Source organism: Pagrus major, chromosome 18, assembly GCF_040436345.1.
Source record: "Pagrus major chromosome 18, Pma_NU_1.0".
Lineage (NCBI taxonomy): Eukaryota > Metazoa > Chordata > Actinopteri > Spariformes > Sparidae > Pagrus > Pagrus major.
Window position 1 is genome coordinate 28795876 of NC_133232.1, and position 27686 is coordinate 28823561.

At 40.5% G+C, this 27686-nt stretch overlaps 1 protein-coding gene across 1 annotated transcript; it reads right to left on the minus strand.

Annotated features, from left to right (window-relative positions):
- Positions 1–3082: 3082 nt before the first annotated feature.
- Positions 3083–24113, minus strand: LOC141013144 (uncharacterized). Its single transcript, XM_073486723.1, has 19 exons — positions 23903–24113; positions 21873–21966; positions 21539–21716; positions 20573–20769; positions 20179–20282; positions 19796–19860; positions 18423–18687; positions 16531–16712; positions 15711–15836; positions 15403–15531; positions 13355–13477; positions 12492–12627; positions 10440–11929; positions 8957–9814; positions 8303–8625; positions 8069–8168; positions 7270–7858; positions 6338–6466; positions 3083–5911 (listed from the first exon to the last, which is right to left on the minus strand). Exons 3-18 carry the CDS (start codon positions 21698–21700, stop codon positions 6351–6353), a joined length of 4965 nt encoding a protein of 1654 aa, XP_073342824.1. The 5' UTR covers positions 21701–21716; positions 21873–21966; positions 23903–24113; the 3' UTR covers positions 3083–5911; positions 6338–6350.
- Between the last annotated feature and the right edge of the window lie 3573 nt (positions 24114–27686).

Genomic DNA, 27686 nt, shown 5'->3' on the forward strand with positions numbered 1-27686 from the left:
GTTTACCTTTAATACACACACACACAGGACTGGGGTTTAGGAGCTTCTTGCTCTAGGTCAGCCGGCCCTGGTCGTCTCCACACGAACCTTGACAATGTTCTGAGATTTCCCAGAGTCTGGCCGACTGTTAGCATTCTGCGCTAATGGACTGTTGGCTTTGGTTTGTGAGGACAGTCTCGCTCTCTACTCCTGGCTTCAACACTGACAGACATTATTAGTTATCACTGTCTAAACCTGCGCTGGCATATTTTGATATTTTGCTAAGATATTGAGCGAGGGGGGCTTAGAAAAGAGCAGGACTGTGGCTGATGGCCGGTGAGGTAATCTTAAGTTAAACAGTGGGGCAGGTGGGGAAATAAATCATGAGGAGGACTGTTTGAAAAGAAGCACGAGGCTGGAATAAGATGTACATGAGCTTTTCTTAGGTTTACATTAAAGGCAGGTGTATGAGACAAATCTAAGAGGAACAACTTAAAGAAAAAACCTCTAAAAACAGCTGCAAACATTACTCTCAACATGATTAGTCCCTGTTTAACTGTCAAAGTTTGGGGGTCCTCTTCCACTGAAAAACGTGTTTCTTAGTGTTTCTTCATTTGGACTGTGCAGAATGATGCATGTGCCGAGTTTCAAATTGATCCGCTGAAGAGGGAAAGTTTCTATGCGCTCACTTTAAACCTCAGCTCAACACGTGTGCATACCGGTATGACTTGTGACATAACAACTAATTTGGGACCAATCGTGGTTCAGTATGCAACTCACACAAGTTTCATGTGGAAACTTAAAGGATAACTTCACCCAAAAATGAAAATTCAGTCATTATCTCCTCATCAACTTGGATGAAGTTTTTTAGTCCACAAAACTTTTCTGGAGCTTCACATCAACTCCTAAACAACTGAAGTAGATGGGGACTTGTTTAAAAAACATTTTTTTTAAAATAAAACAAAATAAAATAAAAAAGCAAGCCATCTGAGGGTGCACAAGCTCAACTGCACATAAAGGGTCAATTCAAATCAATTTGGGATCTCTGGGCTTCTGGTGACTTGGATTATGCTGGATGAGTCCCAATCTACTTGGGAGAATGCTGCAACGCTGTTTTGCTGTGATGCTCCACAAAATGTTTCGTTGGCTACGCAACTTCACCTGACTGCATCAGCATGAGGGTGAGTAAATAATGACTGAAATTTCATTTTTGGTTGAATTTATCCTTTGAGAGCTTGCATGGTGTAAAATTACACATCCAACTATGTTAACCTGATAGCTGCAGTGACTGTACAGTTCAGATGAACATTTTACAGATAGTTACATAGGCACTATACATATTGGGTTTAAATAAGGTCAAAATAATAATAATAAAAAAAGCTATTTCTATCATTACACAGAGCAGTGAGGTCTGTGAGACTAGCAAGTAAAGTTACTGTAGTGCCGACAGCTCACTGCTGGATTTGAGTGACCGTATTGTTTCTACTGTACGACAACAAAAAGAGGCCCGTCTGTAAACATAACAGTCAGACACAGCTCGAGAAACAAAGATTTTGTTCCACCCCTTTATCTGTGCTGACAAACCTCAAGGGATGGATGTGATCGTCTGTGGATGAGGATGTAGTATTTACTGAAGAATTTACAGCGCTGGGAGAAAATAAAGCTCCTTTAAATGTTACTACCCCCCAAAGTATGTCTCTTTTTTCTAGTTGGCCATCACTGACGTCAGAAGGAAATCACATGTTACAACTCTGCTCCACTGGTTTCATGGTCTGGGAAAGAATTATCCTTAAAAATAATGACAGGACTGTTTTGCGTTACAGAAGTATCACAGAAAAATATGTATTTGTTGACATTTTGTTCTGTTTGTACAAAATGAAAATAAGGATGAGCTTATCAAATGTTGAAGCTACACAAGTTTTAAGCTCAGTTACTTTCTAAATGTTGCACTTAAAATTACTGTGTTGTCGGCAGTGTCAGGGTTGAGAGATATTGGCAGGAAAAACAGAGCAGGGGATTAATAATTGTTTCATACATCAAAGTGACAGTCTGCTACTATACTTGGTAACTTATAGTTAAAAAGAAATAAACAAATTCTGGGTAAAAGGCCAAAGAGCCACACATGCAAACCGGATCTCAACCAAGCAGCATGCATGATAAAAATACACGTTTCTAATTCTGAAGGGACAATAACCAACAGAATCGTTCTTTTCTTAGAAATACTGATATTTTAACTCTCAATAACTCTCTTAAAACAAACAATTTTTACTTGTCTTACCTTCAGTTTGAAGAAATGTTGCTATCCAAGTTTATCTCCTGCAGCATGTGCCGTTCTTTCACCATTCAGCACTCAGCAAGGAGCTCTCTGTGTGTGTATGTGTGTCTGTTGTCAAAGTGCATGTGTTCATGTGTGTTTTCTCCTTGGAAGGTGTTTCCCCATTCTCGTGACCCTACATCACTCTGACAGAGAGGAGAAGATCGTAGGAGGAGGATCAGGAGGAGGAGGAGGAGCATTACTCTGCTGCGAGTGTGATTAAGTGCCGTCACCGCAGAGGAAGAGCAGAGGGCCCGGAGTTTCCTGAGGTGGACGTGGGGGGGCTTAGCTCTCTAAATCCTCGCCTTTCCAACCTCTGTCTTTTTGGGAAGTAAAAAGAGACACTTGTTTCTTCAAAGTCAGAGTTATGCTCCACACAATTTTTCTTGCACTTGAGGAGACGTTGCAGTATGAAATAAAACAGACTCTAAAGTTGGAAAGCCTAACTCTTCAATTCACTCTTTAATTTTATTTTATTTGAGTGTGCTCCTTTAAAGCGTTCCGCAACTTCTCAATAATGTGTTCATGACCGAGAGGCAAAGGAAGAGGACTTTGATAATTGCGGAAATACTTTAGTGATTAAACAGATATTCCACTTAAACTCTTTGAGGCCCTCTTCATTGGACCGAGGCGATCATTTAGAGTTAATTGTACGTCAGCAGCACAAAAAATCCTCGCACACAGCTGACAGCGGACCAAACACACCAAACATCATGACATGAAATACAATAGCCAGACTTCTCAGACTCAAAGGCGCTCAACAATAAATGAATCCAAAAGAGACAACAGTTAAATTAAGAGCAAGCCTTTTATTCTAGCCGCAAACACAACACAGATACATTCACATCAAAGTGTCCAAAACAAGGCAACAAATACACAGTGAGTTAATCAGTGAGTGTCTGTGCTCAGAGTCCGACAATCCCACCTCACTGCCAAAAGACTACAGATCCCAGAGATATGAAGGCAGCTGAAAGGGAGGGACAGTGTGTGTGTGTCAACATGGCAAATGAATGGCAATGGCATCTAGTCGGGGCAGTAACAGTCCACACTGTTCTGACTCAGTCAACAAACCAAGGCCAGGAGAGAACGAATCTAAATTAATGTTAACATAAGAAAACCAAATCACTCCACACTTTTAACACAAATATGTCAAAAACCTTCAGCTGAAGTTATATCAAAAGTTACTGAAGAGAGCTCAGCAAGGTTTCAAAGGATACGTACACATTTTGTTCATGTCTTAAAACAATACTCACGTGCTTCCATTTATATTGAAAGAATAAACGGTCTCTTAAATGGTTCCCCCTGTCCATACTGGCCACAAAGACAACATTTTCTGAAGGTAATTACAGTGTAATTAATTGGGGACAAAACTCACAGTCCTATTTTAGAAGCTAATATCAAGCTTTAGCAGGTATCTTTGAAATTTACTGTCTGTGTAGTATGAAATTCCCTCTTTTTGTTAGTGGTCCTCCATCAGAACTCAGCAAGTAAATACTGTGGTGGAAACATAAAGAGATTATACTTTAAAAAGATCTCAATTTATTCCAATGGAATTGCCGCATTAGTGGATTCACTGAGAGGTATTTTTCGAATAGAGTTTAACTTTAAATCTTAGGGATGTACAATATTATCAGCATGTCATCAGCATCAGAAGATAAAAGCTTTAAAATGATTTACTGACACCCTGAAATGAACACTTCTGCCAAGATGACATGCTGATAAAATGATGCTTAAATTAGGTGGACGTGATGCAAACCGTTCAAAAAGTTGTTTTCTTATTTTGTGTACCTCGCATATCAGTTGCATCAATTGCATATATCGCTATTGGCAATCTGCTAAAATGAATAAGGAAAACACAGTAAATCTTGACCCATGAATTCACGGGGTTGACCAATAACAAGCTATGTTGACCTTTTAGGAGACGGGGAGTCCAAAACGGTTGAAGGTATTGTAGCTTATTAGCTGTGTTTCTTTATTCAGTTTCATTTATTCTCCTCTGATGGTTAAATAAAGTGGATGTGGCATATTAATACCTACACAAAATAGTAATAGCTTGCAGAGTTATGAGACAAGAGTTGATGGTACAATTTGAATAAACTGTGTGAACTTCTTGTCTCATTGGCGACTGAGCTAAGCTAGAGAAAATAGAGAAATTCTCCATGGGCTATGATGACTGACTGGCATCAAGTTTATTGAGCTAGCGCTGCGAGTATATTCATTACATCATCAAGTTACTAGACCAGAGATGTTTCATAGCAGCATCTACTAAACTTTTACACATGATGAAGACTGTGGATTTTGCCCCCTCCCTTACATTAAAATTACTTTAGTAAAAGAGTATGGACAAGAGAAACCATTACGACATTTAACTCTTTCCTGTCTCCTTCAACGTGGGTGTGTGAGTATTTGTTTAAGACTTGAAAAATGTGAACCTATCTTTAACTAACTGGTCAAACCTTGTAAGCATGCAAAGTGGTGAGATCCTCTGTTATAGGGCATAATACAAACTGTACATCAACTCCAAGTTTATCTACAAAATCTACAGTGTACATACATGTTGGCTACTGTCGGCTACAACACTGTAACTAATGTGCAAAAACCAAAAACAGAAACATCAAATCAAAAAAAGAATATCTGATCAAATATAAGAAACCAATTGAATTTATCTGAAAGCTCTGTTAATAAAAGTAAAGCTTCAAATGTTAGTTTTTGGTAAATGGATCACAGAGCTGACCACTGAGTGCTCGTTAATGTACGACAGAGAAGCAAAGCAGCAAAAGGAGGAAAGAGGGAGCGCAGTGTGCATCACCATACAAGGAGCGGAAACCATCGCAGGTTAGACTGAGTCATAAGACATGCTCGCCCCTCTTTTCTCTTTCTCTCTCTCTCTCTCACACACACACACACACACATATATATACAAACAGTAACATCAAGATGAGGACACACATGTTCATATTCACAGCTAATGTCTCACACACGCTCACTATGCTTTCACACAATTTCTGTAAACACCTGCCCTCACTAAAACACATTCAAGTGTCCATAAATAAGCCACCTCAAGGATTATAAAGAAGAAAATATAATATATCATCACAACAGGCCTCTCTTGGCTTCACCCTTTTTGGAAAACAAGTCAAACTTATCTTGATAAGCGCTTGTTTGGAAAAACATCAACTAGGCACTGATTCATTCAAAGTAGGCTGGCCCCATAAGTTAATTCCGAGTTGCTAAAAACTAAACAGTCCCTTTGGAAGAGTGGTTGTTGGCTTCAACAAACATCAACAAACATCAGTAAATCACTACGTCTGTTCCTAAATATACAGGTGGGTGTAAAGTGACAGCATTAGCCAAGTCTCCACACAGCAATTAGAGGATGAACCAGTGACCATTAAGACATTTTAGATCCACAGTGGAGGTGTTCATTCTGCCAGTGCAGGCCCAGTTACCTGCACATATGCAAAGAAGTCCATGAGTGATTGCAGCACTTTTTAAACCGGCCCTGTGTTGGTTTGAAGTGCTTCAGGTTGCTGGTGAGTGGAGCATCCCTGTATAGCTGCTGTCGTCCATCACTGATGTTCATTGTCAAGCCAAAGTCATCAGGTCTTTCCACCACGTCTGTAAACGGATAGCATGTTTATTAGTCTTGGATAGTCAAAAAATTTAACAATAAAAATATAATACAATATTTAGTTTTTCCTTGATTATGATGAACATGGGCTCTAGGACTGCAACTAATGATTATTTCCTTTTATCAATCTGCGGATTATTTGTTAAATTAAATGGTTTATTGTTTAGTCTACAAAATGTTAAAACTGGTGAAAAAATGCCCATCAAAACTTCCAAGAGTTTAAAATGTTTTGAACTGGTCATTTCATTCCCAGCTTGTCAAATACTGAAGCCTTGGGTTGGCCGATGTTGACCAACGTCCCGACCCAAAGCATCAGTATTTGACAACCTAGGAATGAGACACAATAATCAACTATCTTTCTCTTTGTTGTCTACTAGTTCTCTCGGTGTTTAGGGATAGTCTCTGGAGGTTACCTGTCACTGTGTTTTAATCAGTCTCCTCCTGCTTTTGGTTTTTCTGAGGGGCAGGTACGACACTTGTCCCTAACAAACCTCTTCTCACAATGTAGGGGCATGAGGGACCACTGGGGATGTCTGCAAAACCTGCATGACAGGAGGAGAGGGCGACAGGAATAAATAAGAGGATTAGGGGACAGTAGATGAAGGTCAGAGTGAAAAATCAAAAGGCACATAAAGGGAGTGCAGAGAGGAAAAAGCACAAACAGCAGGCACACTTGCTGTTTGTGTATCACACAGTCGGAAAGTCACAAGTTCGCCAAGATTCAGATATTCAGTGACACATGAACACTATTAATGTTACACAACCAAACTCTAATGCACCATTTAATTCGTCTGGGAAGAATTTGAACTCTGAAGTTGGTGTCAGTATTATGCAATTTCTGGGAACACAATTGGAGATTTGCCATATTGCTTATTTGTTGTCCCAACAAACTTTTGACCCTAAACTTTTGTTAGTTTTGGCTTTCACAGCAGGGCTCAGATTTTAACGGTGACTGTCAAATAATATTCTCTCCCAATAAACAAATATTCTGACATTTTGGGAAAATGTCAACACTTGTTTGCTGCCAGACCTACATTGAGATCATATACAAGATCATATCTATGGATTCAGCATTAAGACAGGATTGGGAAAAAGTTCACATGAGCCAACAACTAAGACTGAAAGTGAGGAGAAAGTCTAATAGCCAATAAAAAAGACAAAGTATGTATAAAGACACAAAGAGATATATACAGTATCTTGTTTACAGTTTGTCAAGAGAGGATCTAGACTGTAGGTATGGTGCTTCTTTTCAGTGAAAATTTGAGAATAAAACTGTGTGTTGATGCAATTTTAAACAAAACAAATATTACTCAAGCCTCAAGTATTTGACAGCTAATAGAGTTACCTTTCATGACGACTTCCGGCAGTCCATAGGGTTCATACTCTGTGTCGTCAAAGGCGGCTGAAAGCTGCGTCCTGTTACGGCGAATTCTTTCAGCCAGACGGGCCGGGTCAGCTGGGATAGGGAAGGAACCTGAAAACAAGATCTTGTCAGCTGACACAGCCTCCTCAGTTAATGGGACAGGAGAGACTGGAGGTGATTCCACTGACTCGTCTTCATCATCTTCCTCCTCCTCAGTCTGTGTGTACGCACAGTGGAGTTCGGGTGCTGGTGGAGAGCTGTGAAGATACAAACTCTCCTCTGTTTGACTGCTGACACTTTTCATTTCTGTCCTGGCATCTCCTTTTGAGGAGACAATGTTTGTGTTTATTTCATTGGTCAGTCTGGAGGCATCTGGATTCCCCATGTGACACTCGGCTGGTTTGGTCTGCTTTGGTCCTGAAACTTTGTGAGAATCTTTGGTGACATGTTGTTGACCTGTTTTCTCAGATGACATTTGGATAACTTCACTGTCCGTCTTTTGTTTTTGCTGCGTTTGACAGATATTTGACTGACGTGAGAGGGTAATCTCTTGGTTTTCCTTTTCAGAGTCCTGAACAAGAGAAAAACACAACAGTTAAAGGCCTCATCCTTTATGTTCAGAAAGATGTGTGCCAAATAATTGAGAGTCAAATAAACCTGTAAAATTGTAAAACTGTAAAACTTCTAAATTCACCTCAAATATTCTACAAAACCTTGACATAAAAGGCCTAAAAGCACATTTCATGGTATTAAATGTAAGAGAGTGATTGAGAAAAATCACCTTGTCAATCTCGGCAGTGTCGTGAATATACTCCGGAGGGGATGCAGACTTTTTAGAGGGATGGAAAATCTTTGGTCCAGGAAGGTTGCTGTGCTGCAGTCTTAAGGTACAACAAGAAAAAGACATCAGAAGCCCATACATACTTAAACATTAAACTAAAGCTAATCACCTTACATCACTTCAAATGTTAGTTATTGTCGGATTTTTCATTGCTTCCTGCTATGAGTGTGTTACCTGGAGAACAACATGCGGCCCTGCAGTTTGCTGGAGGTGCAGGAGAGGAGTAACTCGTCTTCTCTGATGAGTGTCATATTACCATGGCTCTCCTCAACATCCAGATGAGTTGCCTGAACCGGGGCTTGCATCATCTCATCAGTCTGCTGCTGGTTTGACTGTCTAACAGCAGAGATCTTGTCTTGGGTCTCACACTGGTTGTCTGTGTTGGTAAGGTCAAAAGTTGGAGCTGACTGGGAGGCCAGTCTCCACACAGCAAGCTCCTCGGTCTGCTCCTGGGTCTCCTCAGAGAGAGCCCGTACCTTCACGTTCAGCTCCACCACCTGGACAGAAGGGGAAGGACAGGACAGACTGAATCAAATACAGTTCCCAAATAAAACTCATTGCGGAAAAATACACAAGGCTATATACAAGTCAATCTTTACATAGTGATTAAGATAACTGGGAATACTTCATAAATTAAATTTTTTCCACCACTGATGTAAGATACGGAACAAATATATTCAAAACAAGGATGTGACTTCAGTTCCCAGGGAAGATATATATTCAGTTTCCCTGTCTATGTGATTAACTTGACAACCTATTTGTGTCTCTCCTCTTCAGTAACACATGTCACATCATTGCTGTGATAAAGAGGTAGTACACAATCACTACCTGTTGCTGTAGGCGCTGAATCTGAAGCTGATACACTGCCTCCAGCACTTCTTCAGTCCTTGTAGTCCTCCCATCTCCCCTTTCTAAATCTCCTTCATCTCCAATCCTTTTCACATTCTCAAGCGCTGACTGTTGTACGCCATTGCTGATGTCATTCAGCACGCTAGGCGACCTCTGCTCCACTGAGCAGGGCAGAGAAGCATTTCCTGTGTTTTGGCTTTGGTTAACTGGGTCTTCTTGGTTCTCAACACCAGTGTGTAGCACTGGAGTGCTGGTGTCTGAGACGGTCAAGCTGGTTATTCTTTGTTTCAGCAGCTGATTCTCCTGCCGGAGAGCGAGCAGTTCCGGGACCACGTCTGCTGTTCCTCCATCTTGACTGCGCTCCTTCTCTCCCATAACACAAGTAAAGTCATGGTTACTCTGAGTCTTGTCTGGATGCTGCTCTCCTGACCACATTGCTTTATTGTCAGTAATAGGTGTTGGTCTTTCAGATGTAATAATCTCTGCTGACTCCTGACCTGCATCTCTCTGTGCATTAGAGTCACTGTCTGCTTGTGAGTTTGTAGTGAGGGAAGAGACAGCACCCTTCTTTTCCTGGTTTGGCTGAAGTCCTGAGATCTCCACTGACCTCTCATCTCGTGCTCCTTCTTTTTGTTCCCCATCCTCAACCTCTTTAACCGTCATCTCCTCTTCCTGTTTTTGGGCCTTGAGTGCATCCAACTCTTGCTTGTAGTGCTGCAGTTCCTCTCCCTGGCTGAGGAGGGTGCTCTCTTTCTCTTGCAGCTCAACCAGTAGACCAGAGATGTGCTGACTCTGTTTCTCAAAGGCCATGGTTAGCTGCTGGGTCTGACGTGTCACCTAAGAAAAAAAACAATAGAGAGAAAACATTGAAGTGAAGCCACCATAGCCAAAGCTTTACTTTTTGTTTCAGTTCTAACATTTGCTAATATCTGTGGTAATTTCAATCAAAAAACAAAAGCAAACTACGGAAAGAAATGAATGCATGCAGTCAAGTAAGTGCTGTATAATTAAATGATCTTAAAAGTTGACATGTAAGTCAGGGTCACACAGAAAGCTCAGGTCATCTGACTTGACTAACAGCACCGTTTACACGTCTTATTTGCTTTCGTTAGAGGTATATATACAGACATGAGCTCTTTTATTCTATCCGCTATTGGCTTTTACATTGTCCTTGTTTTAATGAATTGTCACAGTTTTTCTGATTTTTTTATTGACTGCTATCTAAAAGTCCCTCAGGAACATTAAAGTTCACCTTTACTTTATAGCAGTAATAAACAACTATAGAGAAACATATATGTAAAATAGTTAAGTAATATATTAGTAAAATATAAATAGTGACCCATGACGATCCATGTGTTATTAAGTTTATCAGTTTTCTTTGTATCTTATCAATATAAAAACAATAATAAATTGTTTTACTGAGACAAACTTAACGTACTAATCTGTATGCACCATTAATTACCTGGCTCTGCAGGGCCACCAGTTTAACCTGGTACTGGTTAGCACGTTCTGTCTCCTTTGCCTTCTCCTTCTGCAGGTGTTTCACTTCTTTCGCCAGATCTGAGGAGCAAGACTCATCCTTTTGGGCGTCAGATATTATCGCTCTGTGGTCTGACAGGGAAGACCCTACCAGATAGTTTTGTCTAGTGTCTTCCAGGTCAGAGGCCACTTCAGGATCTATCACTATTCGCTCTTCCTGGATGAGATCTGCTGTTGCCTGAGATACAAGCACGTTGTGCTGATTGGTGGACTGACAGAAGAGGAGGTGCTGCTCTGGCGACAGGAGGAACTCGTTGTCACAGTGAACCATGTTAGAGTTGAGCTCATCGTCATGGAGAGTCAGGTACGTCAGCGGGCTGTTGGCAACTGAGAGTTTCTCATCTTCCAGTGAGTCTTCTGTTCTGCTACGCTTTAGTTCTTCCAATTCAGTTTTAAGTTCTTCCAGTTTCATGCTCAGCTCCTTCTTTACATCTATGTCTGCATTTGTTATTTGGTTCCTCTCCTCTTCCTCTCTTTTTCTTTCTTCTCGTTCTAAAGCCAGCTGGGCCTTCACATCCACTAGCTGTTTCTTTAGCTGGATATTAAGCTCGATCATTTCACTCTCCCGGTCTTCTAGTGCTTTGTTTTTCTCCTCCGCCTCCTCTCTCTCAGTCTTTTCACTTTTCTCCCTTCCTTGCTTCATCTCTGTCTCCAAAGCAGAAATTGTATTCCTCAACCTCTCTGTCTCAGCCTTCTCACTCTCCAGTTGTGCCCTCCATTGTTTGTCCTGCTCGTCCTTCTCCACCGACTGACTGGCATGTTTTCGGCTGAGCTGTTTCAGCCGGGTCCGTGCTTCTGCCTCAGCTCGTCGTTGGGCTTCCAGGTCGTCAAGTCGCTTCTGCAGTTCTTCACGTGCATCATGAAGCTCTGAACGCAATGCAGCATTCTCCCTCTTGAGGTTTTCAGAGGCCTTGGCCTGCTCAGACTTATGAGGTGTCTCTTCAGCAGAAAGCATCAAATTGCAACGATCACCATCCACAGAGTTGTTTGTGGGCCTACCAGCAGCAGAATGAGACGAACTAGAGAGTGCATGATCAAATGTGGAGTGTTTGTTTGTCCCAGAGCTGTCACTCTCTATCGCCTCATTTTTCCTCTTATTCTCCTCCTCATCATTTCTTTTTCCGTGTCCTTCCCTTTGCAAGCACTCAGAGTCTGACGAGAGAAGAACATTGATGTGTTCTGAGTCGATTCCTTCCCCTGGCTCTCTGTCAGAGGGGTAAGATGCGGTAATCTCTGCCCTTCTCTTATCCACATCCTCTTCCCTTTTCTGCTCAGCTAGGGTGGCAGTGGTGGACCTCCTGATGTGAGTTGATTGTCGAGAATTAAGGGGGTAAGAAGGTTGAGGAGAGAAACCCTGTCCCACAGGGCAAAACTGGACAGGTTGTACAAGCGGAGCTGGGGCAGATTTTTGTTCTGGAGTTTAAAAGGAAAGAGACACAAAGATGATGTTTTTTAAGACCACATATGTGCTAAGAAATAATAGGCAGGAGGAAAAGCAGTAAAGATTTTTTTAAATTAACATGTGTATTACTGGAATAGTTGATGGTATTCTGATTTGAGAAAATTGGATAGGGTATCAGTGACCAGCAGGGGGCAGCACTGGGACAAGAGGGGAATTAACATGGCAGTTACTGAACAGCAGACATGAATGTCATGCACCTAGTCATTAAGACTCATCCATTAATATAAGCTTAATTTTTTCCTTAAAAATTTGACCTGGTCTGAGTAATTATATGGAGTCCGCCAGAGGACACTGGTTCAAGCCCGTGTCAACAAGTATTTGCCCTGCTGCTTTAAGCATGACACTGAATCTGAACATACGAACTTGTGACCTCTGACCTCCCTGTGATGGAACGAAAGAGAAAAGATAATATCTCTAGTTCCAAAACATAATACATTAGCATAATAATTATCAGCACATATCCGATAAATCTTGGGGATTAGTCCTATCTCCCACCCGCAGCTCAGTCCTCACCCTGCAGTTCTTTGAGGAGACGAAGGGCGTCGGCTCGCTCCTCTGCCAGTCTCCTCCCCTCCTCCTCCAGAGCTCGCTCTTTCTTCCTGCTCTGCTCCAGACTCACTGCCACACCCTCGGCCTCACGCACCGCTTCCTAATGTGAGGGTAAAAAACACAAATGAGGTGGATTGAATCCAGTCGGATGGAACTAGATTGTATTTGTGCAATAGGACACCCATAAAAGGAATAACTGTGTATAAGCAATGTCTTCAGAGCTACGTACAAACACAGTGTCACAATAGCAACGAAACACAGACAAGCCATTGCTAAAACCAGCAGTGCAGATGTTGCAAGCTGGTATACAAGTTATGAACTGCCAAAAACAAATTACTCCAGGGTGTTAAACATCCTCTGCAGTGTGGCTGTATTGAGCTTTGGTTAGTTTTAGTGAAGGCTTTCTGATGCATACGGACACTAGCTTTTCTTGTGTGCAAGTTAAGCAGTTCACCATCCAGATTGAGTATTTTACAGTTTTCAAAGTATGGTATGAGATAAAGACTCATTTCTTGCCAAAGTGACTGGTAAGGGAGGGAATATAAGAAATTAATATCAGGCAACTTATTGCTTTAGGTCTGTGAAATGCTCTCTAATGCTGCACCCTTTATTAATACATAATAATGCAGCTGGATGATTGAAGAAGCCACAATTTACTTCTAATTATTTACAGCTCACTTCTTATGATAATCTTAGACTGACATATGGCACATATAGAGGTTGGTTAAAAATTCATTATGTGTCCACCGCTCAGCTAATGAATAATTAACACAAGCAGACACTGACTCACAAGACTCAGGGCCATCGGTAAGGTGTGTGTGTGTTACCGTCAGTTTGGCTTGTGTCTGTGCTTCTTTCTTCTGGCTCTCCTGCAGCTGTTTCTCCGTCCACTTCAGTTTCTCTTTCAGAGTGTCCAACTCTTTGTCCAACGCCTGCTTCTGTAGAGACAACTGATGGAGGAGGTTTTTACTTAGTAACTGCTACAAAACAGGGGAAATGAAATCAAAGAGGATTGGAGGGATAAGACATAAGAAAAAACAATAGAAGAAGGTAAGAAGTAAAAACAACAAAGAAGAAATGAAGTTGTTGTAGGAACAGGAATTGGGACCAGTGAAGGGAACGGGAAGCAGGAGAGCAATCAGTGATCAATAGTGAGCTTAAGTTGTGTCTAATGTGTTGACTACGTCTCTGGGGAAAGTAATGAAGCCTAAACAAGCTGATCGGCTTCCCACCAGTGCTCATTCTGCACACTTCACTGCACTCTTCATCAAGTCTGCATGTTATCTCATGTCATGGGTGTAAAAGGTAATTTTGTTGTAGAGTACTGTATAATATTACCGTCCCAATTTTAGTGATCATAGTTACATTTACATTTTACATTTCTTCAGCCTTTATAGACTAGTCTTGTGTCTAATGCTACCTTTCAGTCAATGTTGGAAACAGTAACAGGCTTAGTCTTTAAATGCAAACTTTAGAAAAAGCTTTTGGAGTGGTAATTTATTTAACGTCTGCCACTAATACAGACTTTTTTCTACTACATTTATTGATCCAATAACTGTAAGTAAGGCCAAAACAGGCATTTTAGAGATTAAGATTAAGTTCATGACATATAGTATGTAGTGCTCTCAGTAAATAGTTCATTACTATCGAGAGAAGTAGCAGGGGTAATTTGTTTACCATATTTCCTGCAACAACTTGCCACTGCTCATAAATTATGTCTACATGCAAATCAAATCAGCAGATCATTTTCAGTTTTCTGTGACAGCACACTTCGTGGAGATTGCCGGTTTTTCCAGTTTCTTCTTATGCAAATGTTCCTTCTGCACACACGGCTGCAATGACACGCATTATCAGCAGTTGAATGTCCCTGATTTTGTATGTGATTCGATTCAATACAACCGTGCCTCTTCTGTGTTTACTCCCTGTAGCCTTATCAGATATAACAAGATAACGTCTGTGTGGTTTATAAATGGCTTACAGTGAGGTTTTAAGGGACACTGTGGGTAGAATGAATGCTCATTGTTAAGAATTTTTACACCATGTCTAAAAGCAAAGGAATTAAGGTCAAGGAAATATTTATTTTGTATGTGTCAACAAGTGTAACATTGAGCTGAGATTAAAATGTGTATTATTGTGCAGCTGATAAGAAATAAATACCACAGCATTCTGTCACGAAATAAAAAAAAGTTAGCAAAAACACACTCAACCTTCTTTACATACATGCAACTTGCCTCAACACACCTTCATACAAATCTTCCATCTATTTTCACCCTCATCCCGCAGCCTTCATGCCTCTCTTGCTACAAACTCTTTCTCACACACAAGTCATGAGATTGTTTCACGCCTTCATAACCAAAGCATTCTGCACCGTCAGACGGAGTCACACGGTCATTACCTTCGCTTCTTAACCTTTCCACTGGGGAGAAACCGAGAGGACAGGAGGACGAAGTGGAGAGGAGAGGAGAGCGGGTGGGGGAAAAAGGAAAACAGAAACACAGAGAGCGAGACAGTGAAACAGAGAGTGAGAGAAAAACAACAAGGGCAAGAAGCAAGCGTGGGAGAAGGCGTGAGATAAGTTTATTGACCTTTGGTACAAATAATATAAGTCCCAGGAGAAAGAGTGAGGGAGAGAGATGAGGGGATAGAGACAGAGAAAGCAGGAAAAAGAAACAGGAAATAGCTGAAAAAACATGGCAGACATATGAACCAATATACCAACAATATGTTCAGAATATCACTTTGTTCCTCAGTTTCCAGTGTTGATAGTGATCTGATTTAAAGGCTTTATCTTGGCAAATGTGTATGAACATGCACATTAGAGCGCTAGTTTGCCTTGTTCATGTGTAGGATTTTGTGACCTTGTGCAAGTATGTACCTTGTCAGCCTGGGCCTGCAGGGCATTGTGAAGCGTCCTGGCCTGCTGGAGCTCCTGGTTGAGCTTATTAACCTCCTGTTGATGCTGCTTCTCTAGACACTGCCTCTCCTTCTGAAGCTCTGTCAAATCCTGAAGGCAACACACAGCAACAATATGAACCTCTATACTGTACTGTGGAACAAATTATTATAATTATTATTATTATTTTAGATTGGATGGCACAAAAATTAAGTTCTGAAAAATTTCCTCCTGCTTTCCTCAGTTGTTTGTCTGTGATTCTCTTAATCTTTCATCCCTCTCTGTCTCACCCTCTGATGTTGTTTCTCCAGCTCCTTGGAGCGCTGTTGGTGTTGCAGTCGGCTGCTCTCTGCATTTTGCCTTTGACACTTCAGCTCCTCCTGTAGCTGCTTCAGCCTTTGCTCAGCTCCTGATGCCTGCCACAAAAGCGCACAAAAAATATTCACTTTAACATTGGCAACATAATGACAATATTGAAATTAGTCACATTTCAATTGCTCTAAAGTGTATATGTAAATTGTCAAATTTGTGGGCATGTTTGTGTCTTTGTGTATGTAAGTTGCTTCTCTAACCTTGTTTTATCATCTTGCTTTTATGTAATGAGTTTTAACACAATTGTTTTATTGTTTTCACTCCCGTTTACTTTGTTTTAATCTTGTAATGCTGATCAAGGTCCTGCACTTGGCAGTCTAACATCAGGAATGCATTAACACTTTGAGAGTTTAGCATTACAAACAAGACAATAAATGGGAGATTTGGCAGCCACTCCCAGTCCGTGCTCTACATTGTACACCGTTTGCCTAAAGGTTAGATTTCACAAAACATCAGCTGGATTGTTTTACAGCTCAGAGCAGAACAAGGGCACGGCTTTTCCACATCTTTCAGTGTTGCAGATAATAACTGATTGTGACTGCAGTAAAAAGTTCCCAACATGTTTGTCATTTTCGGGGAAGTCAAAGAGAAATATTTTAACAAATGGGGCCAACACCCATTCTGTGAAAAACAACAGGGCTTAAGGGAAACATAGAACATTAGCACTGGAATGAAACACTTCTTTTCAGTAGTAGTAGTACAACCAGTTGTATCAGTAGTAGTAGCGTATCTTTTTACCCGTTCACTTTCCTGGGCCATGCGTGTGTGTGCCAGGCTGAGCTCATCACGGGATTTTTGAATGATGAGCTCCCTGGCAGCGAGATCCTTCTTGCCTTGTGTCAGTTCACTCTGAATCGACTTCAACATCGTGGCCTTCGAACACAGCTCCTCCTCCAGAGCAGACAGACGACTCCGCAATGCTGATAAAGACACAAGTGAATGAATGGACCAGACACACAGAGTTTAAAGCCACGTCTTATAAAAACTAATTTCACTGAAACAAGTACACCACTAACATGATCTTTTACGACCTTAAAAAGGACCGCACCAGTTCGTGAACATTTAATCTTATTTACTACATATTATATACAGTTTGCATTTCTATCCACCATTATCCAGAAGAAAACAACAATCATAAATATTGATGTCCAAATCTTTGATGGAAATGAAAGCTACAAAAGTATTTAAATCCTCCCAATGTAAGAGGATTTCATTTTTAAATGGGAGAAAGGTGGCTGAGTGGGTGGAAAGCGATAGAGACGACAAGGGAGACGAAATACTAGGAAAACACATATTTTTAAAGATTTTTTTCCACATTTTCTGCAAGAATAATCTGGTTCCTTATAATTGACCAACAGTCAACGACACAGCTGCAACACACAGTCTGGGTCTTCACAAAGGGGGTCAGTCCATACCAACTGGTTTATTGACAACCGCAGCTGTTGCCTGTGGATGTCAGGCTGCTGATTTCCAAAGCCACGAATGAAATCAATTCACTGTCTGTCCAATATGTTTCTCGTATATTTTTCCTGTTCCTGTTCCTTTACTTTCACAACACTGCTTCACACATATTTACAATTATTATTATCATCACCATCTTCTCTTGACTAAACAGAAAAAAATGTTTGATATGCATGTATTTTTGTAGAATTTGTAGAAAATGTATCTAGAAAGACCCTACTGTTGCTTAGTATAATTTTACAAACGCATATACAACCGCATAAGGGAGCAATTCTGAATAACATCCTAGTATGACTTGATGAAATGACTACAGTGGAGAAGAGCAGGATAAATACACCATGGCAAAAAAGCACACCTAGTGTAAACACTGCTCCGCCTCTCTTCATCTGTGTCCCAGCAGCTAAAAGAAGCATTTTTTTGTTTCACATTGAACTGTCCCCCTCCTCCTCTAAGCAAACACACACACATACAGCACAGCTGAGAGAAAGAGGAGTGTTATGTCACAATTATACAGTGTACTAAGAGTCACTCTCCACCATAAAGCTGGCCTGCGAGCAAGCAGAGGAGTCTCCAGCTGAGCCAATGATTTCTACACAACCTCTTATGTAATAGGTGTTGTTGAGGTTAAACTGTAAATGAGATTCAGGATGGTCACAATGCTTCACTTATGCGGAGGTAGTCCATCAGAGCTGAAAACTCAACAGATAACATTTCATCATTTGGCCTTATTGCTCTTTCCGAGATCACAACTACAGTCCAGCAAATCTAAAATAGCATTATATCAGTCCTGATATAAATCAACAACGTTGAATTTGCAAACTGCATCTGAAAACCTATTTGTATTGACACTGTTTCATTGATGTCTGTAAGTCTCTGTAACAGCTGTGACAAACATCCAAAATTCAAGGCTAAATTATGAAATCATGGCCTCAGTGTCACAAAGCAGGGCTAAAGGGTAAGTTAAATTAATAAAAGCGTTGACCAGAACCCAGAATTTCTGTTTAGTTTAGTCCATGCTGTGTCCTGGTCTTACTTTGTACAGTTATCCAGCTAGCTTCATTAATCCTGCTTTAAGAGACAGGCTGCCATGCTGAGCTGTATTTGTGTATAAATGGGCGACACCCAGTCGTGCCATATCACCAAGGTGACCATTTGACATCCCCACTCACTGTCTGTCTCTGCCCTGTAGTCCTTCTCCTTCCCACAAATCCCCTGCTCCGACTGGCCTTGACTGATGACCTCAGCGCAGGGCATCTGGGGAGAGGGCGGGGATCGTCTCCTGGCTGCTGGCCTCAAGTCATCCCGTTCCCACGGAAATGCACCCAAGGGAGTGGAGAAGGACTCAGATTGGTTGGATGGATGGCGGCTGGGTGTGTTCTTGTGCTGTTGTCTGGGTAACGAGGCTGTGGCCACTTCAGAGAACTGGAGGCGCTGCTGCAGGGGGGAGATTAGATAAAGAGACAAAGGAGGGTGTCAGGATGAGTAGAAAGAACATTTTAGCAGTTTTTACAGAAAGCAGGGCTCTACAGATCAAGCACTTTCACTTTGGCTATGACTCATTATTGTTATATTCATGATATTTCCTGAATAAAATTTTGACTCTGTACAGCCCCATCATATGTTTCTGATTATGACACAACACTTTCTGAATATAAGAAAAAGAGAGTGGAAGCTGAGAGAAAAGTCACCAATCAGGTGTAAGGAGTTAAACTAAACTGCACACAGTTGTTAAAACTTTTTCTTTTTGACACGTGGAAAAACCCAGTACACTGTGATGGAGTCTAGCTCTGCACAAAAAGGGTAAAAATTAAGTTGACTGTATTTACTGTATGGCAATTGTTATTGTAAACAATTTGCATGAAAAAAAGAAAAAAACAACAATTATGTCACGTTCCTAACCTCTGTTGCCAAAGCATGATTCCTCCGTTCCATAGACCTCCATTGTTTACAAAAAACTATCAATGAGCCATATTGTTGCACTGGTTGACATATTCCTTCATTAAGGTGAATGTGGGTGCTGTAGTTTATTTTAAGTTAAACCCACAAATGCAGTTCCACTACCTTCACACTCACCCGAATAGCCAATCCACAGCTGAAAATAATCAGAACGGTTCAGAACATAGTCACTATAGTTTATTTAACACTTCATCCCCAACAAATACTCTTCTTTTCCTCGTGCTTGAGTAACATTTGCCCTGCTGTTTTAAGAATATATTTGTGTCTTTTTAAAAAGATGTATGTCTTCATTATAAACCAATGAGCTTTGGGCTGAGAGCCACAGACAGGCAGCAGAAGTCAGAAAAGTACTAACACATTGCTGGTTCTGGTCCTTTTACTGGAATTTGTATTGAATTTGAAGGAGACATGACAACAGCACTGTTGTTAATTAATAAATCAAGGAACAAAACGAAGAAGAAAGGAAGCTCTGTTGAACTGGAGTGAGTCAATTCCTGCAATTACAGAATTACAGCTTCAGCTAAAACCCAAATTGGTCTTGAACTAGCCTAAGCATAACTCAGCATAAAAACATACTGGTACTTACTCGGATGTTAATCGACCGGTTCTGTCCTTCATCTTGATGCGCCGACCTCTCCTCCTTTCTGCTTCCTATAGGGCAGAAACACAGCATATGGAGTATGCTCAGTAGCTAAAATCAATCACCAAAGCTGAAGAGAAACAGCAAAGTGAAGAGCCTAACTGGTTTACTGACAAGAGAGGAAAGAGAAATACAAAAGTCCCCAGAGAGTGAAGGGTTGGGAGAGGACAGGAGCTCAAGGGAGTTTATTTATAACCTCTCTGCTCATATGGGAGCCTTGTAGTTTTTCTATTTAATTTTCCACACTGTACAGTGCATTAATGAAAAGACACGAGGAAGAAACCAGCAGAGAGAATAAACACAGCAGTAATAAAGTTACAGGACTGTACCATTGTGTTCCCAGGGCGAAGTTGTATTCCAGCAGGGTGTAGAAAACAGAGTGGTATCTGCTGACCTGCTGCTGTTCTGCAGCTTCTCCAGCTCTGCCTCCAGCCTGCCAGAGAGAGAGGAGAAGAGTTCAGTGTGGGCAAGGAAACACTGAAAGTCCAGTAAGAAGCAAGTATGATCCAATGAAACAGATGAAGGATTTGTCTTTTAATATGGCACCATTCTCATCAACCCATTTTACTGCTACAGCAAGGTTATTGTCAAGGAACAAAACTCTGCTGTCCTTTAAGAGAATGCAAAACCCCACAAAAAGGACAACCAACACACAGGACACATTAAAAATAGAGCAACTGACAGAGAAGCTAATTGTCCCAAATGATTTCCACTGGTCCTAACCTTTTGACTTCCTGTGTGAGTTTGTTGTTGAGGGTGCGGGCAGCATCTAGCTGGCCTTCGAAAGAGCACGCTTGAGCTTGCTTGGTCTGAAGCTCCTGGGTCAGACGTTCCCTGCTGGTCACTGCTGCCTTGGCCTCATCTTGAACCCTCTGCAGCTCCCTCTGCACAGACTGGAGCTCCCCACGCACCTCTTCATACTTGGCAGGGGAGGGGCAGAGAAAGGTCTATATTTTAGAATTACAAGAACTGAAATAACAAATCCTCACAGACTGACTATGCCAATGTGCGGCAGAATTATACATGTTATCAAGTACTTATACCAAACATTGCAAGCAAACATTATTGCCTGATTACAGTCTTGCACAGAAACAATACAATACATTTATTTTTGCAAGTCAGACAGTATTCAGGAGTCTGCTTGCAACTTTTGGTCAACTTGTCCCTCTCCTACGCACCTGGCACCTGCAAAGTATTTTTATGTATCAAACATTTATACAGCATAATATGTACAAATGTTTGCCTCTTTTAACTGAATTCCCATAAAGGTTGGTGCTACATGAATCATGAATCATGATGATATTGAGAATGTGATTAATTGGTAACATATTGAGACTGACTTTCAGTGCATGCTATACGTACGTACTATACAACATAACCTTTTCGTAAACACAACAAACCAGACTTTAACTTTACCTAACTGGATAAGAATATTTATTAAAAAATAAACTTTGAAATGGGTAATATGCCATAATTTATCAGCCCAACAAACTCTTAAGTATCCTGACTAAACTGCTTGGTTCTTTATAATTTCAACTTCTCCATTCCTCTGCAAAATCGATCACACTCTTATTGTCAAGAACACAGTTTTACACGCCGGCAGTAACAACTGTGAATATACAAATGATGCTTCACAATTATTTGTCACACTAATTGATTTTGAGGGAAACTGCACCATGTGAGTTGTACCTTCACAGTCTGTTTTTCAAGGCTAGTATGGATGTTGTCCAGCTGCAGCTGTTTTTGTTTGTTTTCTCTGGACAGTCGCTCCTGGTGGACCTGCAGCTCCTTCACTTTCTGCAGGACCCGTCCAGACAGCCCCACCGTCCAGTCCTCCTCTGCCCAGCTCATCTCTCTCTGCCTGGGCCTACCAGGGTCAGAAAGTACAACAATTCTCAATTTTCAGTTTGCCTGCATCATAAGACACTCTGGAGAAAACACTTCCCTCATATTCTTAAGAGAGTTTCTGAAAGCTGAGGTGGCTGACTGTGTTTTGCATCCATGAGAGAATGTGCCAGCTGACCTGTCCTATTCCTGGTCCACAGATCCAGAATCAGACAGTTTCTGGAGGCATGGGAGTCAGTTACTGGAGTGAAGAAGCTGGCAGCACACACAGTCTGAAACAAAGAGGAAGTACAGGCCTGTTAAGTGAAGGTGCAGGTTGTTCTATGTCAATTTGTGTTGTGACAAACGCTCCAGACCATACCACGTGTATCTAAACATGTTTCAATCATCTGTGCCTCTAGCTGTGTGTCCTCTCTTGAATATGTTATGTTGCTAAGGCTTTGATCCCTCAGGGAGACACTGGTTGTCACCGCTGGGCAGCTGTGACTCACTGTTTTCCAACACAAACTGCCTGCAACGTTCCAAGAGCACTTCAAGTTGAAAATAAATCACTTCTCTCTCAAACTTCTGCAAAAACAGTGACACGTTCACATATAAAACTGAACATTTTTTGCTCAAATTAGATTGCCTCTGAAATGGCAATTGTTTTCAAGTTAATCTACAAACACTGCATTAAATAGCACTTATATACAGTATATGTATATATACATACATATAGGGCTTAATACCAACAAATGTACATAGTGTAATAAAATGAGAGTGTTGGAATGAAAAAAAAGCCTGACAAAACATGTAGAGGTTTACTAAGAATTCAGTTTTGACATGCACTCCAGCCTGAAGGCTATTAACACCATAACTCCTGTCAGATAGTTTCTGTCATTGCTAACAGGTTCTGTCACTGTGTTCACCTGTTGATGAATACAAGGATGGCGGAAATATTTAACTGAACTGACAGGTGTACTTGTGTAACACACACCTCATATAACACCCAAAGTGAAAACAAAGACCGTTCAGTGACACTTCTGTAGAGGGACAGTCACTCAAAGAGTCTTAATTTAATATCATTAATAACAAAGAAAGAAGCAAATCCTTACATTCAAGAGGCAGAAACCAGCACATTTTGACTTTTTTGCTTGAAAAACTAAAACAATTAATTGTTGCAGCTCTAGATACTTTTTACTTGTGACATCCCTCACTGGCTTCCAGCTGGTGACCTTCGATGCATGTCATCCCCCCTGCTTTGTCCCCATGTTACTGTATATCTGCTGTTAATTTTCAAATAAAAAGGCAAAATGCCAAAAGAAGATCTTTAATAAAAGACAGAGACAGGTATTCAATATCTGACGAAAAAGAGATGTTAGAATATAGGCATTAAAACTAGCAAAATGAATCATATATAATCTAAATAGTCTTTAACCACATCATAAAAGACAACAGCTGTGTGACATAGCTGAACATGATGTTGACACTAATGCTTTAAAAGATGAAAGATCATCATTTTATGCCTTAAACTAAATCAAAGTACAACACAATTTCATACAGTTTCACTTTGTTTATATTTGGCGGACCCTGCCACCTTTCTAGCTTCAAACAGGGGACTTTATTTTCCTCTGAGAACAGCTTGTTTTTTTCAGTTATGGGAAAAATATTGGAGCCTGCATTAGTATTATATTATAAATATTAAAAGTGCGTTTGAATTTCTTCTCAAAAACTACAGTGCCCCTTTAAAGATAGGACAACTTGTCACACCAACACACAGAAAAAAGTTATTATACATCTTAATATCAGTCTCCTACTCTTGGTTTGTGTTCGTCAGAAATGGCCACACTAGTCGTAGTGTTATGGTCACTGGCACCTCTTATCTTCACGCCAAACTACACAAACAAATCAGTCGTCCCTTCTTGCTGAATGTTCATGAGGCAGGTTGGCTGAGAGCAGGTTTAGCTCCGGTCATCAGAGGAGGCACAGGTCCAACAGTTGGCCCCCGGCCTGCGGTGTAAAAGCGTCTGATCACGAGGTTCAAACACAACAAGAGACAACTGACAACCTCCAGAGCACAAAAAGTTAAATTCAGTGTAACAACGCGCCGCGACCAGACACAGGCAGACATCTTTAACGCGTGTTAGTGTTTGGTTTCATCAGCGGTCAGTGATTGACAACTAACCTAGCACTGATGCTACAAGCTAACCCCGCACCACCGCTACTTACCATCCACTTCAGAGAGTTACAAAGGGCGCGAGCCGCCCCGCAGGCTTCACGCAGAGCTGTTCCCGCTGTTCAGAAGCGAAACCCGTCCTCTTCGACTTACGACGAACGAACGACCGCTTTCAAAACAAAGATACGAAGATACAAAAAGACGCTAAACTAGCTGACAGCCTCCACGAGCTGTCAGTTTACCACACACGAGCTGCCGCGCGTCTCGTGCCGCAGACAAACCAACCGACACAGAGTCGTTGTGGCACGAGGCGGAGCGGGGATTAGTGACGTAGCAGGGGAATGTTTTGGGAAAAGTCCTCGCGGCGGCAGATGAACCTCTGATGACCTCTAGCGACAACACTTTGATTGACTGATTGATTGATTGATTGAAATGTTTATTTCGAATATGTTAAGACCAGGAAACGACAGACAACAATAATAGTTCATAAAGAAATATCACAAAGTAAATAAAAAGCATAGCGGACGGCAATGAAAAGCATAAAGTAAAATAAATTGTCAAACACTTGTTGACTTTGTTTACACTTTCGAAAAGAAGTAAACTTAGGAGGAATATATCATTTATTCATTCCCACCCCTTCTCCATAAGTCACTGAATGATAATAAACCAGCTTCCTTAATGGTCTAAACTTTTCCCTAAGCTTGTCTGAATATAATAATAACAATAATAATAATAATAATAATAATAATAATAATAATAATAATAATAATAATAATAATGGCTTTAATTTATAAAGCACCTTTCATGGAACCCAAGATTGCTTTACAGAATAACAGTAAAAAATAGAAGCAACAATACACAACAAAGCATATTCTTATCAATGACATTTATCTTAATCCTATTGACCAGTTAACTTCACCACAAACACAATAACAGCTGCTGTTTGAGTGAAATGTATAATTTTTTCCCATTCTTTATTGACCAATGCACAACAAAGAGAGTCATTAACAAATAAAATGACAAGTTAAGAACAGAGCCAGGGGGAGTTCTCAAATAAATACATTAAACAAGGAGCACAAATACAAAGTTTTTGCAGCTTTATAATTTCTAAATCAGAAATAGTTTCAATGTACTGCTTCGTTTCCTTTTCAAAAACTATAAATAGAGGCTTTGAGTGTCTACATTTTGTCTTGTGGATATGGTACTTTCCTAAAATGATCAACAAACTAATAACATATAATTATTTCTGTTTATAACTATTGTTGTTGTGGAAACCCAACAGCACATCTTTCAACATAACGAGAATTCAGTCATTGTTGTCAACAATATACAACAATATACCACGATACACAAATTCAGACAGTTCACACAGAACTATGAGGTTTGCAGTGAGGTAGGTTTTGATTAGTTAGTGCAACTAGTGCTCAGTTGACACATCTTTATTATTCTTTAAGAGATTTTAACTAGATGTTGATCCCATACAAGAATATTGCCTTTGGACTGTCAATGCAGTATCTTACTGACCCAGTCGACCTCTTAATCCACTGGGTGATACTGCAGAAAGACTCTGGAGAGATTTCTGTTTAATAGAACCACATCTCAAGTTTGTCTTGATTGCCTCTCACACCTGAAAGGTAAAATGTTAATGGTCCCACAAAATGGAGGCCCAGAACTCAACATTTAAAATGTCTTTTCGAGGGCAAATAGTTGGTGTAAATGGGACATTATGTGAAGTTATAACTATTGAGTGAGGACTCCTGCAGGGTGGCGTATTGCATCCTCTTGTCTTTTGAAATTATATGACTGATTTGAAGACATTTTTTTTGTGCTATGCTTTACTATAGTGTCTCATAAAGATAAAACGTAAGTCTAACAGTCCCTCGGTTAGGCTCTTTAAAATTTATCCCCTCCATCTCTGAAAGATAGAATCTAACTTCTGTATTTGTATAAGGAAACTCAGACATCAGACAGACATCCAAGTTTACATCTAAAATAGGGAAATCTTCAATTACCACTAATATATATCTGTTAAATATTTCTTAAAAATGGAAACTAGGGATTTAATTTTTTGCGAGGAAAGCCATATTTTTAGATCGACTGTACATGTTCTTTCTGAAACTCTGGTTCAAGGTCACTTTGATTATGCCGCCACCTTCTGGTATAAAGGAAGTTATGAAAAGATTAAAAAAAATTAATGAGGGTTATTTTAAAACGTCATCCATATACACATAGTGAACTGTACCACTTCGGTAAGCTAAATGTTGAGAAGACGGTCATCTTTATTTGAGCAAAATGCTGCTGATGTTTGAAATTGCTAAACAAATCTCTGCCAGTGTATGAAGTGTAGTGAGACAGATCCTCTGATAAAAGACAAGATGCCTTGATAAAACCATTATTTAATCAACCACATGAGGTAGCATACTGTTTCATTTTAAGAGTTAAAAAAAGGAAACATTTCTTTTTTCTGCTGCAGTACACTGAAATACGCTTTCTACAAGTTAAAGAGGATCACATCAGAGTGCATCTTCAAAACAGCCTTTAAAAGATGGTTTGTAAGCTTAGCCACTTTATATGTATGATGTATTGTATGTGTGTTTTGCTTTGTACTATGTTGTTTGTTGGATGTTGGAGGAATACAATGGAAATAATCTGCTAGGCTTCGTTGTGTGTTTTTCAATGCCTGATGATTGTAGCTACTATTGTACAGAATACTAGCAGATTACATTTTTATTTATTTATTTGGATTCCCTGTTAGCCACTACCAAGGTAGGGGTTATTTTCCCTGAGGTCCACATAAGTAAAATTTACACCATAATATGAAAACAATTATTCTACAAAAACCAAAACAAACAACAATATTCAGATACATTAAATGAATCAGTCAGCGCTGGTTGCTCACTCAAAACACAACCATTCCTGTTTAGTCACAGCAATAACAGCCTTCACTGTATAGGCAACTGTAATTAGATTATAATAGTCCTTACAATCACTCATTCTTCCAGGTAGGCTCTGGATTTGAATGTAATCTGGGATTTGGTAGCTCAGTGCTGAGTTGTGCAGAAACCCAATAACTAGTCTGCAGACACCTTACATACAATACCATACAATATCAGCCAGAGCCAGGCTGCTGATACCTGAGAGTTTAAAATCGAGGAAAAAGAACAATCATGTGGGAAGTTATGCAGTCATAGTGCAATGCTTGACCATAACAGTCTGGTAATTACAAGTGTGCCTAAGGGATTATTGTCTGTGAACTATAGGAGATAATTTTCAGACATACACTGTCATTTTCAAGGGGTGCTGATGGGTGTTATGACAGTTTAAAACCAGAAAGTGTACTGTTTAAACTTTCATGGCTGCCCAGGAAAATCTCTGTCTGACACAGTGGAAGTGGTTTGAGCAAAGTGTCTGGTCTGCTTTGGTGTACAAATTGAAACCTTCTTCACAAAAAAACGCTGACGTTCAGTTAAATAAAATTAATTTATTTTAACCAACAATCTAATGCTATTGTATAAATACCCCCACCTGGTAGTCTCTCACTCACACACACACAGACACACACACACTCCTCGCCCAGGTGTACACTCATGTGCGGTAAGCTCATCTCGTCAGTCACGCTTTATTAATACAGGATTACATGTATTCTCAATCCCAATCTCACACCGCACTCCACGGGCTCCTCAAAAAGCACATGTACCGTCTGCCAGGGACCGTCAAAGGTAGCGAGGCATTCAGGTAGCTGTGTGCCTCCAGCTGGAGTCTGAGGAGTTTCATCCTTTGTGAATGTCCATGGAGGCCTGCTGCTCATCTGGCTGCTAACCGGGGCTGAAACAGACG

What these genes read in the sequence shown, in the direction of transcription:
- LOC141013144 (XM_073486723.1), bottom strand. Translation starts at nt 21,700, where the DNA reads ATGAGCTGGGCAGAGGAGGACTGGACGGTGGGGCTGTCTGGACGGGTC. An exon ending in TGGCCCAGGAAAGTGAACGG is followed by an intron (nt 15,837 to 16,530) that starts GTAAAAAGATAC and finishes CTTTTGTGGCAG; the next exon opens with GCATCAGGAGCTGAGCAAAG. An exon ending in ACACTGCCGAGATTGACAAG is followed by an intron (nt 7,859 to 8,068) that starts GTGATTTTTCTC and finishes TCTCTTGTTCAG; the next exon opens with GACTCTGAAAAGGAAAACCA.